This window comes from Dioscorea cayenensis, chromosome 1 (genome assembly GCF_009730915.1).
Source record: "Dioscorea cayenensis subsp. rotundata cultivar TDr96_F1 chromosome 1, TDr96_F1_v2_PseudoChromosome.rev07_lg8_w22 25.fasta, whole genome shotgun sequence".
Classification (NCBI taxonomy): Eukaryota; Viridiplantae; Streptophyta; class Magnoliopsida; order Dioscoreales; family Dioscoreaceae; genus Dioscorea; species Dioscorea cayenensis.
Window position 1 is genome coordinate 1,666,838 of NC_052471.1, and position 12,156 is coordinate 1,678,993.

General features: G+C 36.0%; 2 protein-coding genes across 4 annotated transcripts in view; one reads left to right on the forward strand and one right to left on the reverse strand.

Annotated features, from left to right (window-relative positions):
- Nucleotides 1-369: 369 nt before the first annotated feature.
- The window catches only part of LOC120260669 (protein EXORDIUM-like 3), a 16,445-nt gene continuing 4,658 nt past the window's right edge, over nt 370-12,156 (forward strand). The window contains exons 1-2 of one of the 2 annotated variants that reach the window (XM_039268216.1): nt 370-990; nt 1,520-2,005. In XM_039268216.1, the coding sequence (XP_039124150.1) occupies nt 394-990; nt 1,520-1,981 (1,059 nt within the window). In that variant the 5' untranslated portion in view covers nt 370-393 and the 3' untranslated portion in view covers nt 1,982-2,005. Of the gene's footprint in view, nt 991-1,519; nt 2,071-12,156 lie in introns of those variants that run through there. The other variant, XM_039268208.1, reaches the window with a different exon arrangement.
- On the reverse strand, nt 3,739-12,150 carry LOC120260654 (probable tRNA N6-adenosine threonylcarbamoyltransferase, mitochondrial). 2 transcript variants are annotated; one of them, XM_039268189.1, is made up of 14 exons: nt 11,859-12,150; nt 11,730-11,774; nt 10,446-10,520; nt 10,259-10,355; nt 9,370-9,460; nt 8,780-8,829; nt 8,145-8,335; nt 7,892-7,977; nt 6,894-6,972; nt 6,728-6,811; nt 6,496-6,610; nt 5,889-5,977; nt 5,483-5,655; nt 3,739-4,015 (listed from the first exon to the last, which is right to left on the reverse strand). In XM_039268189.1, the coding sequence occupies exons 1-13, from the start codon at nt 12,132-12,134 to the stop codon at nt 5,524-5,526; spliced, it is 1,410 nt and encodes a 469-aa protein (XP_039124123.1). In that variant the 5' UTR covers nt 12,135-12,150; the 3' UTR covers nt 3,739-4,015; nt 5,483-5,523. The 2 variants fall into 2 exon arrangements, with proteins under 2 accessions (XP_039124123.1, XP_039124130.1); XM_039268196.1 differs by lacking the exons at nt 3,739-4,015; nt 5,889-5,977 and having other exon boundaries at nt 5,571-5,655.

Here is a 12,156-nt window from a genome sequence, read left to right on the forward strand (position 1 = left end):
AATTGATACAATTAAAATTTAAAAACTAATTTTTAGTCACATACAACCAAATTTTTTTTTTTTGATATTATTATTATTAAGCAGGAAATATATATAAATAAATGCGGTAATGAGAAATTCCAAGAGCTGTGATTTGCAAGGACAACAATTTTCAGAAAATTTAAGGTATAAATACAAATAGTAATTCTCAGGCGAAAAAACCAAATATTAAAAAAAATAATAATAAAAACAAAAAGGAAAAGCATACAAAGAAATTCAAATTTTTATAAGGGTTAAAACGCAAAAAACAACCCCCCGTGGGCCCAAACCTCACTCCTCTTATCTCTATATAAACACAGACACAAACACTCTCACTCCATTCCAACCCCAACTCTCACCCGTCTCCGGCGAAGCATGCGCCCCTCACGTGCCGGCGTGCTCCGGACACCGCCGGCGAGCTCACCCTCCCCACTCCTCATCCTCTTCATCTCCCTCCTCTCCATTTCCACCCAATCCTTTGCCTGGCGACCATGGCCTAACCGGAACCCTAACGGAACCTTTAACTTCGGCGATTCAAAGAAGTACGAAGGCTCGTCGGAGTTCGTCCACCTCCGTTACCACATGGGCCCGGTCTTGACGGCGAACATCACCGTCCATCCGATCTGGTACGGCGCATGGGACCCACCCAAGAAGCGCATCATCCGAGCGTTCATTCGCTCCATCTCGCCGGATGGCGCCGCGCCGCCGAAGCCATCGGTGGCGGCTTGGTGGCGCACTGTGGCTTTGTACACGGACCAGACTGGCTCGAACGTGAGCCGAGCCGTCCGGCTTGGCGCCGAGAAGAATGACCGGCTTTGCTCGCACGGGAAGCGGCTGAGCCGGCTCACGGTTCAGCACGTGATCCGGTCCGCAGTCTCGGCCCGGACCCGGCCCTTGCCGGTGAACCCGCAGGGTGGTCTTTATCTCCTGCTGACGTCTGATGACGTCTACGTCGATGATTTTTGCGGACAGGTCCTCTTTTCTCTTCTAAATTCTATATCCCTCCCAAATTTTCACCAGCAGTAAATTTCCAACATTTCTTTAAAATTTAACCGAAATATTAGTAATTAAGGGGAAAAAAATCATCAAAAATTTTGTTCATAATATATATATATGTTGCAGTTGTGAGTACATAATTGAAATTATGAGCTTTTACAGTGGTTTATAAGCAAAAAGCACAAAAAAAAAAGTTTTCTAGTTTTACCTCGCCAGCATTTCTTCATAAAAATAAGAAGAAAATTCTCACACTCTATATATATAATATTTATTTAAATTATAAGATTTACAGGGGGTATATCTCAAAATAAACAGTTGTTTAGTTGTTACTAGTATGCCTCTTCCAACATTTTCATAAAAACCCCGAAAAATACCATAATCAAACATGAATGCATATAAACTTTCGAATAAACCCTCGCAAACCACTACAATTCGAAAACAATATAAATATATAAATGTTTGCAATTAAAGAATTAAAAGGGATGTTTGTGCAAAAAAAACACAGGTATGCGGATTCCACTACTTCACATTCCCATCGATCGTGGGCTACACACTGCCATACGCGTGGGTGGGGAACTCAGCGCGCGCTTGTCCAGGTGTGTGCGCGTGGCCGTTCGCCGTGCCGGCGGGGTACGGAGGGCCGCGTGCCGGAGCGCCGCCGAACGGAGATCTTGGCGTTGACGCCATGATCAGCGTCATTGGTCACGAGTTGGCCGAGATGGCGTCCAATCCGCTCGCTAATGCTTGGTACGCTGGCACAGACCCTTGTTTTCCGACTGAGATCGCTGATCTATGTGAGGGGATCTACGGTACCGGTGGTGGAGGGTCGTACACCGGGCAGCTCACCGTCGATGGGCGAGATGGGGCGGCGTATAACTTGAATGGGGTTGGGGGGAGGAGGTTCTTGGTGCAGTGGGTTTGGCACCCGGAGTTAAATTACTGTTTTGGCCCTAATGCTTTGGATTAGTGATTATTATTATTATTATTATTAGTCTTGTAAACGAGATTTTTATATTTATGTATAATTTGGTAATTTTAAAGTCATGATTATGAGTTTACGGATGAGATTATGGGTTGTTGTTGTTGTGGGTTTTGTTTATTTGTGTTTCTGGATAATGGAAGTGCTTTGTTTGTGTATTAATCTGTTGTAAAAGTCTTTTTTTTTTTTAATAAGTTTTATATTGGAGTGTTTGTGTTAGAAGTGAGTGCACCAAATAGGGGTAAACACAATAAATATATATATATATAGCAATATATCATTTGCGGACTCTGGAAAGCATCCGCAGATAGATAGAGGTGTAAATAAAGACGTATTGTGGAATATGAAAATATTGTGCATTTCATATTTTTCTATTTATCTCGATTATTTTTTGGGATAAACGGTTTAAAAATTGGATAATATGAAATTATTAGATTCAAATTCAATAATTGATATTGGTCCCTGTATATATACATGGTTAATTTTTAACAATGTAAAATAATAATTAAAAAAACAAATGGTTCATTTATCTTATTTGCATCCCATATATGTATATATACAATTATGTTTTATAATTTTTTTAAAATAACATCAAAATATTTAAATAGACCTACTGATTTAAAGACTTGTATGAATTTTGAAAGTTATTTTTGAAATGAAAATATAGGAAGGAATCTTAGGAAAAAAAAAATGGGCCAAAAGTTTTTTTTGCTGTATTTATTTAATGTTGCTATTTATGTTTTTTAGAAAGACGACAATGACCGTAACCCCGGAAGCATGACACGATAGTGAGAGAAAGCTCAACACCGACCCGTGCCCTCAAATTTGATCCCGGATTCTCCTCGAAACAAATGTCCTACGTAAAAAAATCAAATACCAATTGACCCAAAAATCAGTTAGTATGTGGCTATTCATGTTGCATTGTTCTTTGTCAACTTTTAATTTTTTTGGCAGTGTATTTGTTTGTCATTCTAAAAAGTAAAAACCAAGCCTTTGGGAAATTCATCCATATTATTACTAAATTCATCTGTAGCCATTGGGGCTCACACTAAGTTGAAAATTTCAAAATTAAGTGGCTGTTTTTTTCTACGCAATTGAGAAAGTTATTAGAATTGTCACTTTTGAGAAAAAGCATTAAAAAAAAAACAAATTTCAATTTAAAAATAAGCTCAAAACTTGCTTTAACAGTCCGTATTCCTCATCCCCTAAATCCCAACAAAAGCTATTAAAGCGAAATAATAATATTTTAAAAAAATTGACATAAACAAAGAAGTCATGAAAAATCATACGTTTATTTTTAATTTTTTTTTAAAAAACGGTGAATTAATGTCACAATTGGTCATACACTGTACACAGATGTTCATTTTGATATTTAAATCTCCAAAATAATAATAACAATTTTAGTTTTCATGCTCATGACCTATATAATGTATTCATTTTTATTCTTGCATGAAACAAAAATATTCATCTATCAGTTGACACTTCAATTTACTTAAAAACTAAAATTATCTCTCAGAAGGACAAATGACTAAACTATCATCAACTATATATGAGGGAGAGAACCAAAATGAATACTATGGTGCAATCAAGAGATCAAAGAAATAAACTTGTGAGTTAAACTATCAAAAATAAATATATAGTTATAATTCTATGATCAATTATGAACTTTCACCCACACTTATTACTATAAATATATGAATAATAAAAAATAATAAATAATTCCAACACAAAACCAAGTTAAAAAACATAGATAAAAATCAATTGTTCTAGAGAAAAGAGACATAATCAAAGAACCTGTAAATAATAAGTGGTAGGGCAAGGGCAAGGGCAAGGGCAAGGGCATGGGCAAGGGCAGCAAGAAACGCACCAATTAAAAGAGAAAACCGAGTGCAGGCATTATAGCGCAGTGGCCATTGACCATCATTCAAGCAAGCAAACACCATTCATTCATATCTGTTCCACACTTGATCAGGTGAAGACCAGGATTCCTACCTTTCTTTCTCTTTCTCTTTCTCTCTCCATCTGCAAAGAAAGTGGGTACAAAATTACAATGTCATCTAAAGAAGAGCAAGAGGGACCCACACGTCATTTTTTTTTATCATGCAACAGAGTCTTTGCAGTGAAAAAGATATTGTAGAACATGACCTAAATTCACATGAGACAGTACTAACCCAGTCTCAGATTCAAGCCTGGGATGCACTGACTATTTGATAAACTATTAAAAGAAAATTAATAATTATTATAATAAAAGATATTAAATAGCAGTTGACGGTGTTTTGGGATTTGTGATCTATAAATCAGATGACAAAACACAAATCTTGATGTGAGTGTGTATCAAGAGTAACCATCTGTGATAGCAGTTGGCAAAGTAATTAATAAGAATTAAAAGGTTTCAGAGAGTTTATTCTCATATGATTGCATATCAAAAAAATATAGAAGAGATTAGAACAACCTCGTGATCCTAAAAAAGACAAGTGAAGAACTAGAACAAGAAAAGATATACAAGAAAACAAACAAAGACGAGCATTGTTCGGCGTAAAGAAAGGAGAATCATTGTATAAATTGAGTAAGTCTATATGATATCAAACACAGCAAAAGCAAAAGTTAAGGAAAGCAAGAAAATTGCTGCAGTTTTTAAAGGAGAAAGGAATGCTCAGCTTCACAGGTCCCTAAACAATTAAGAAAAAGAATGGGGTGTTTGAGATCCTATGCCATTCCCTTGTCTCACTAGTAGGACTTAATTAAGTGATTACCAAGCAATAAGGAATTACTAAATAATGTGGTCCTAATAGGGGACACATAGCCTGGTCCAAACCCTAAAAAACTGCAGTCCTTGAGAGACTTTAAAAGGCCATTAATGTTGTTTATTATCCTAGTAGACATTGAACTTTGATAAAGGCCTGTGTTTCTTGGGAACTGAACCATACTAAAGATCTTTCACAATGGCAGTGCCTAGCTCTTTCAGTATTTCAGGCTTTGGGGACTTGCCTGGATTGGCTGATAACTGATGACATTTTCTTTACATCATGAACAAAAACATCTGGATTAATTCTAATTGTTGTTAAAAAAAGGACTGAATCTTAAAGGCCAGGATACCCTAAACTTCATTATCTGGTCAAAACTAATTATTATGTTATAAATGAACAATAAGGGATATTTGCAAAACATTTCTGACAAGAGAGGTGGGTTTTTAACTATATGGAGAAGAGCAACAATGTACAAAATATAGAGGTTTGAATGTAGATCAAAAGTAGTACCACAAAGGGGAGTCTTCTCACAGAAGCTAGTAAAATAAAAGCTGACAATATGATTACAATGCAGCAACAGATTAATTTATACAAAATGCAGGTACCACCAAAGTTGGAATAAATGCATGTCAAAAAATTGTAAACAAAGCCAAGGCGACCATGAAGCACATTGAGTATTGATTTCTGAGGGCTATATTTTCAATAAAAGAAAATTTAATTAGAAATAAGATTCTTGTCTTACCAATTTTTGGGTACAAAATCAACTGTACATTTAGGTAGTTATCATTGCTGTTGCATTGAACCTTGAATGATGGATGTAAGTGATGGATGTATGCGGGCTCTTTTAAGAGAACGAGCTTCACTTTTTCCTTGGGAATATTCTTCACCCAGTGGCCACCTTGGGCGAAGGTCAACCTGAAAAATGAGATAGATTAATAATTCAAGGTCTAGATCATCAAGGTGGGAACTCATTCTGAGGCATTAGATCAACTAGTTGATCAATGAAATATGCTAACATATAAAAACAAGAATGCGTTGCTAATAATGAAAAAGGCTCCTAGCTTGCATAGCAAAATTGATATGATTTGTTACATTAAAAAATTAAGTTACAGCATAACAGATAGTAGAATCATATTTCAAATTCGAACCAAGTAATTCTCCGGCTCATTAGCAGGAGGTGGAGGATCAAATCTTCCTGCTAGGAAGTGCTCGATCCCGGTCCAAGCAATCATCACACCTGCCACAATGGGTCTCAAATTTTATACAATTAAGCTAGAAGATTCATTTATAGTAAATGTCAAATAAGGGAGGCAAGAAATGCGTATGTGAGTGAAATTAAGATTTCAATTGAAAATTGAATAGCATTTTCCACCATGTGCTCATAGCTCTGATGAACTTAAAAGGACTAAACAAGTTAGGATAATAATTTTAGTAGAATTACCATTTAATCTACTGGGAGCTTAAGGATTATGTATAGGAATGAATCAAATAACAGTCTGGGAAGATTTCTGAGTCAAGCAACCTTACAATGATAGTAGATGGTTGATCTAGAAAATTATGATACTGCCTCAAGGTTCTGTATAAATGCAAGTTTAACAACTTTAAGTGCTTGAGGATATGAAAATTTGAATGACCCCCAGACAATCATGTGTACCATTCTATATAGTCTACACTACTTAACAGTTGCATACTATGGGGCTATAAGAGTTAATTACCACACAACAATTATGAGCATAGTTTATAGGTAGCAGTTACCATTGTCTGTGCAAAGACTTGGTGGAGGGCACACAAGCCGAAGGCCACTATTATTCACAACATGGCTAAGACGTGTTCTTACATACTGGTTTGATGCAACACCTCCTGAAACAACCTTCAAGAGTTAACAAGAAAGATCAGAAACAAGGATGTGGGCTTCGAGACCAATGAGCATTAGGAATTGGGGTTTTCAATCACAATTAAAACAAGGAATGGCAGTAATAATTATTACCAAGGAATTAATTGAAGGCTCAATCTTCAATGCCCATTCAATTGCTCGCTGACACCTATCCTCCAAATGTAGAACAGCAACTCGCTGTAGAAGATGTTCCAATGATAAAAAATTTCAACATCACCAGAAATTACATAGGGGATAGCCTTTAATTTTCATATTAAACCTGGAAAGAGGCAGCAATATCGGCACGTGAACTTCTGTCATCTGGATTTGCAGAAGAAATAGGATTATTCTCGGTGCATCTGCATAGAGATTTTTCATCATTGAAAAAGAGACTTTACGCAACAGCGGAGGACAGAAATAGCTCAGATGTGTGTAGAAATTTCAGAACAAGTAAAAAGATGACTACCAAAGCTTCACAAGCTGTTAGAGTTACATAAACCCAAATCTCTTATCCTATCAGCTTAAGTTTTTAGGTCAAATCAAGCCTAAATAATATATTTAGTTTCCATCTAACAATATGAATATATAAGCACAAGTCTCTCATCCTATTAGCTTACCCTTTTGGGTAGAACTGGGCCCATATAATACGTGTGGTTTGTGTCAACCTTGGTATTAAAATTTGGTTTGTTTGCAACATGCTAATTAAAATAAACCAGCCCGTATCAAGGGGATGTATTAAAGTAACTAATAATCCCCATATCGATTAGTTCAATAAATATGAATCTAAATATATAAAGATGTGTCTCTCATCCTATTAGCTGAAGTTTTTGAGTTAAACCAAGCCCAAATAACATGCTTGGTTTATATTTAGCAATAACAACCTCTATAAGGTCATAGTAGTAAACTTACTAATTCAGTAACTTTTGGTAAAAAGGCATTGTCAGCACTCCTATTTATTTTTGTGCTAAAGACATAGTTGAAAGGCAAGGCAGCGATTTAAATAGGCATTTATCAATATGATAATTATGAATATGCACTTTAGCGTTATCCAGCTAGTGACATGAAATGATAGCCAGGACGGTAACATTAAGGTCCACAGATGCTTAGTAATTTGGGACACTTTTGGTGCTTTGGAACAGAGGATTAAAAAAAAAGAACCATAAAAACATGATACAAAAAGCCATATAAAACTGTTTCTTATTTTAGTTGAAACATACAAGCAAACAATTGAGTTCATGGGATCTGAGTCATGTGCAAAAACATGCAAGTGCTACTTACATTTTCCTAGACTCAATAGCCAACCTAACTTGAGTTTTTAGACCAGCGTATGAGAAATTGCAATCTTTATGTTGCCTCATTGGAATCTGCAAATACAATTTAGCAGATAAAACCAAGCAGTAAAAAAAAAAGAATAGCCAAGGTTCTCTACAATAAATAATAATACTCCAAAATAAATTATAAAATAAATAGGAGAATGATTTCTTAGACGCACAACTGAGGGATTTAAATTTAAAGTTAAAGAATGGCTTACAGAAAATTTGATGGAATCCGCATCGCCTTCCTGAGCAAGTTCCTCAAGAGCTGGGCCACCACCTTTCTTCATATCTAGGCCAAGCCACCTTGCTGTCTTGTCATATGCTTCGCCAATTGCATCATCAATAGTTGTCCCAAGTTGAACATAGTGACCAAGATCACGAGCAAGAATTAGGAGATTGTGTCCACCTGAGAATACAATATGATAACTTACTTTTGATATTTAATAATTTCCACATTCTGGTAAAAAATAACTTAGAAAATCTAAACCAAGAGTGAAAGTATTTATTGAATCACTAAAAATTTTTTTATTAACAATTGTTTGCTTCAAATTTTCCATTCACACAAACACATACAGGTTTTACAAATTGTGCATTGAAAAATAACACAATTTTGTGTATGGTGGATTATCAGCTTGCTACATGAACCAACATAATGCAAAGTCTCTTTGCTTATGGCTGCTGACTTCAAACACTACATAACAGAAGTAAAAGCAACAATAACATAAACAACAATTAAGCAACCAAACTACATGCAAATACATACTTCATTTTACCATTCCTCCCACACTAATAGACAAAATATGGAGCAATTCAAGATATAGAGGTTATCAAACAGACAAAATTAAGTTACCTGAAATTAGAAGTGCCAAGAAAGGAAAATGAAGGTCCTTCTCAACAAGCCTACACAGGAGACATAGCATAAGAATAAAAGAAAAAGTACCATCGCATTAGAGGATCCTGACTCAATTCAAATGATTAATGGAAAACCTGTTAGTTGAAGTTTACATGCATAGCATTCACCATTAAATTTCTACGCTGTTGCTGTGCAGGTTTATTTTTACAGGGGCACAATATCCATTTGCAATAGTAGAATATCGACAAGGACAGAGAACAACTCCATACATAAACCATGATGAACCACTGCGATTACTTTTTTCAAAAGAACTCATGAGTCATGGCTCATGAGTGAATTCTACTGCAATAGAAATTAGGTCAAATGACTGGAAAGATTGATTGATTTATAAAAGTTCAAGATAAGCTTCAAACAATTCTTTGAGGTATGCTGTACTATCCAAAACTTCACATGGTGTTCTATTCAACTACCACATCAAATAAAATTATAATTTAAGAGCCAATCTTACGCATACTAGGTGAATTTTAAGGAAACAAATTTCTAGACATAACACAACAAACAAAATTAGTGAACCTTACTTTCAATACCTAACAACCAGGGCATGAGCTTCCATGTGATGGATTCCAACAATAGGTAAATTGTGCATCCCTGCAATTCTTCGAGCTTTGCATACTCCAACTACATTGTGATCAAAGGAAAAAAGATCCTTCAAATTCACTTAAAAAATCATAGAAAAACATATGATCCCATGGAATATAATAAATATGCAATAAGGTAAAGATGGTTTTCTTAAAATTTCTAAGTTCTTAATGAGTAAAAGGATGACCTGAAGACAGTGTATCCCCAACTTTCATGTTAGAAAAATGATCATTTCTTGATGTTCTACAGATCATAGAATTTAAACACTTCAGTCTAGATGCATTAAAAGATTGAACAAAACTTCAAATTTTAAGATTATTGGCTCTCATAGTCCCATGCTTCAAAATTTATGCTGTTGTAAGTCCTTAATTTCAGATAAATCACCTACAAGCATTCACCAGTGACCCTGTTGCAGTCATATGGGTGAAATCATAACTGAATCCAGCACGTGCGAGACACAGCAACTGGCTTGCCAAGCATGATTAAGAAATACCTAGCTTCTCTTAAGATGAGGTTGGGAAAGGTTCACAATGGTGCTCTAATAACACAGAGTTTTCAGGGTTTATCATTCACATGGTCTATTCTGTTTGCATGTGTGGCAGGTTGTTGGGCAATGGTGGGTGAGAAATGAATCAGCTGACACTAGATAATTCTGTTTTGAGGTAGCGGTAGCACGAACTTGGAGATTGATGCACCCAAGCCTACACATAAGAACACAGGTCCATCCTATCATATATAGTGGTGCTGAACCTCTTATCTTTCCATCTCTTTAGTTCAAAACCTGGTGGAAAATAAAACACAAGGAAAACAGAAAGACTTGTTATTTTGTACACTCACCACGCAAGCAAAGACTTAAACCAGGACCAATTGTGACTGCAACAGCAGAAAGATCTCGCGCTGCTAAATTTGCATTATCAAGTGCTTGTTGAACAACCTGCAATCCAGAGGCATACTTATGCACATATCAGATCAAAGAAAACAATAGCCACACAAATCAAGTCTTTCAAATCGTGCGATGCCAAACCTTATCAATAGCAACTATATGCGCTTCTTCTGCCATTTTAGGAGCAACACCTCCGTACCGTGCAAGCAAATCAGCCTTCATAAGGTTAAATTGTTAACTTAGATAAAATATTTACTTGGCTAACTACAACAAGCATTGAAACATAAATCATGACCACTCTCCAATATAAAAATACTTGAATTATCATAGAAAATAATTAACAACTAATCCAAAATTCATATCCAAGTCAGATGACAATCCTATTGGTGGTCAGATGGAGCATTTAACATGAGTAATAATGCAACTCGGTATCATAGCAAAAGCAAACTATTAGGATACCATCATCTCACATAAAGTATTCAATAGGACAATATAGAACTAGTATACATACTAAAAAGAGAATTAAACTAAGCTAAACCAACGTAGAGAAAATATAAAGCAAATGAAGAAAAAAGCAAACAGATGTTGAATGCTATAATTCTTTGACCCAACCACCATGCAGTTGATGAGAATGATATGGATGGGTGGAGGTTTTTAAGGAAATGTGTCAATCATTTATTCTTTAGTTCTAAGGATGTAAAATATCAACTAATCATTGACGCCGCTGCTTCCGCCTTCAAAGTAAAATCTCACTGACTTGACCTCCATAGTCATACGAAACCTTGACAAGAAAAAAATGGAATCCTTTGCTCTATATTTTTTACGTACCATTGAAATCTTAATCCAAAAGAGCACTATAAAAGAATTAAGAGAAATGAAGATCAAATGGCATGTATAGAGAAAACCACAACAATATTATGAGTTAACTCAATATTCGTAGGGAATACTGTTTACCATTCAACTATGTAATTTAGTCATCCATGTAATACCTTTCTTTCCTTCAATCACCAATCAAAGTGATGACTACTTGGATATATATTTGTCGAAACAACAATATCTACATAAACTTACTTTTATTCTACTTCACGGGACATAGGTCATTCATTTAAAATTTATGTACTTCTAACATTGTTCCCGCTATAAAAATCTTTGGCATAGCAACACAGAATTAGCAGAAGCACACAAATAGAAGGATGATACCAATCTTCAAAGCTAGTGTTTCAGAATACTACGAATAATTCGAAGTCAATTCACACTATCCAAACATTGCTAGAACTGAAAACTTATAAGCAAAAAATTAAAATCAAAGACCAAATAAAGACCAAATAATGCCAAATACACCAGAAAAAAAGGAACAGAAAATTTCCAATACATTCTAAGACCAAAAGATATACACTAATTTCATACAGTAATGAATAACCATACCTGAGAAGATGCAACCTGACTGAGAATTTCTCCATTACCTCTCACCTAAAAACAAACCACGAAATCACTATATCTGAACAAAATTAAAAACTAAGACACTGAAATCGGGAAAGAGAGGGGGAAACCAACCACCGCAGCGGCAGTATCATCACAGCTCGTCTCAATCCCAAGAATTAGCACGTCCTCACGAGCCATGCTCCGAGCGATGGGTTTCAGGCCAGAGGAAGAGGCGATGCAGAGTGATTTGAGCTGAGAGTGATGAGGATGATGAGAAGGGGAGGGCGATCGCCGGCATCGGGTGAAGAAGGGGCTGGGATTAGGGAAACATGGGCGACGAGAGGGGAGCTTGAGGAGAAGTGCAACGCGGGAGAAAGGGAGAGGAGAGGAGAGCAGAAGGAAGGCCATGGCGTCGTGGATTGCTCGAAGA

Coding starts and splice junctions, on each gene's coding strand:
- LOC120260654 (XM_039268189.1), bottom strand. CDS start 12,134: ATGGCCTTCCTTCTGCTCTCCTCTCCTCTCCCTTTCTCCCGCGTTGCA. Junction 9,461..10,258: donor TTTAAGTCTTTGCTTGCGTG/GTGAGTGTACAA, acceptor ATCACAATGTAG/TTGGAGTATGCAAAGCTCGA. Junction 7,978..8,144: donor CGGATTCCATCAAATTTTCT/GTAAGCCATTCT, acceptor TTGTATTTGCAG/ATTCCAATGAGGCAACATAA.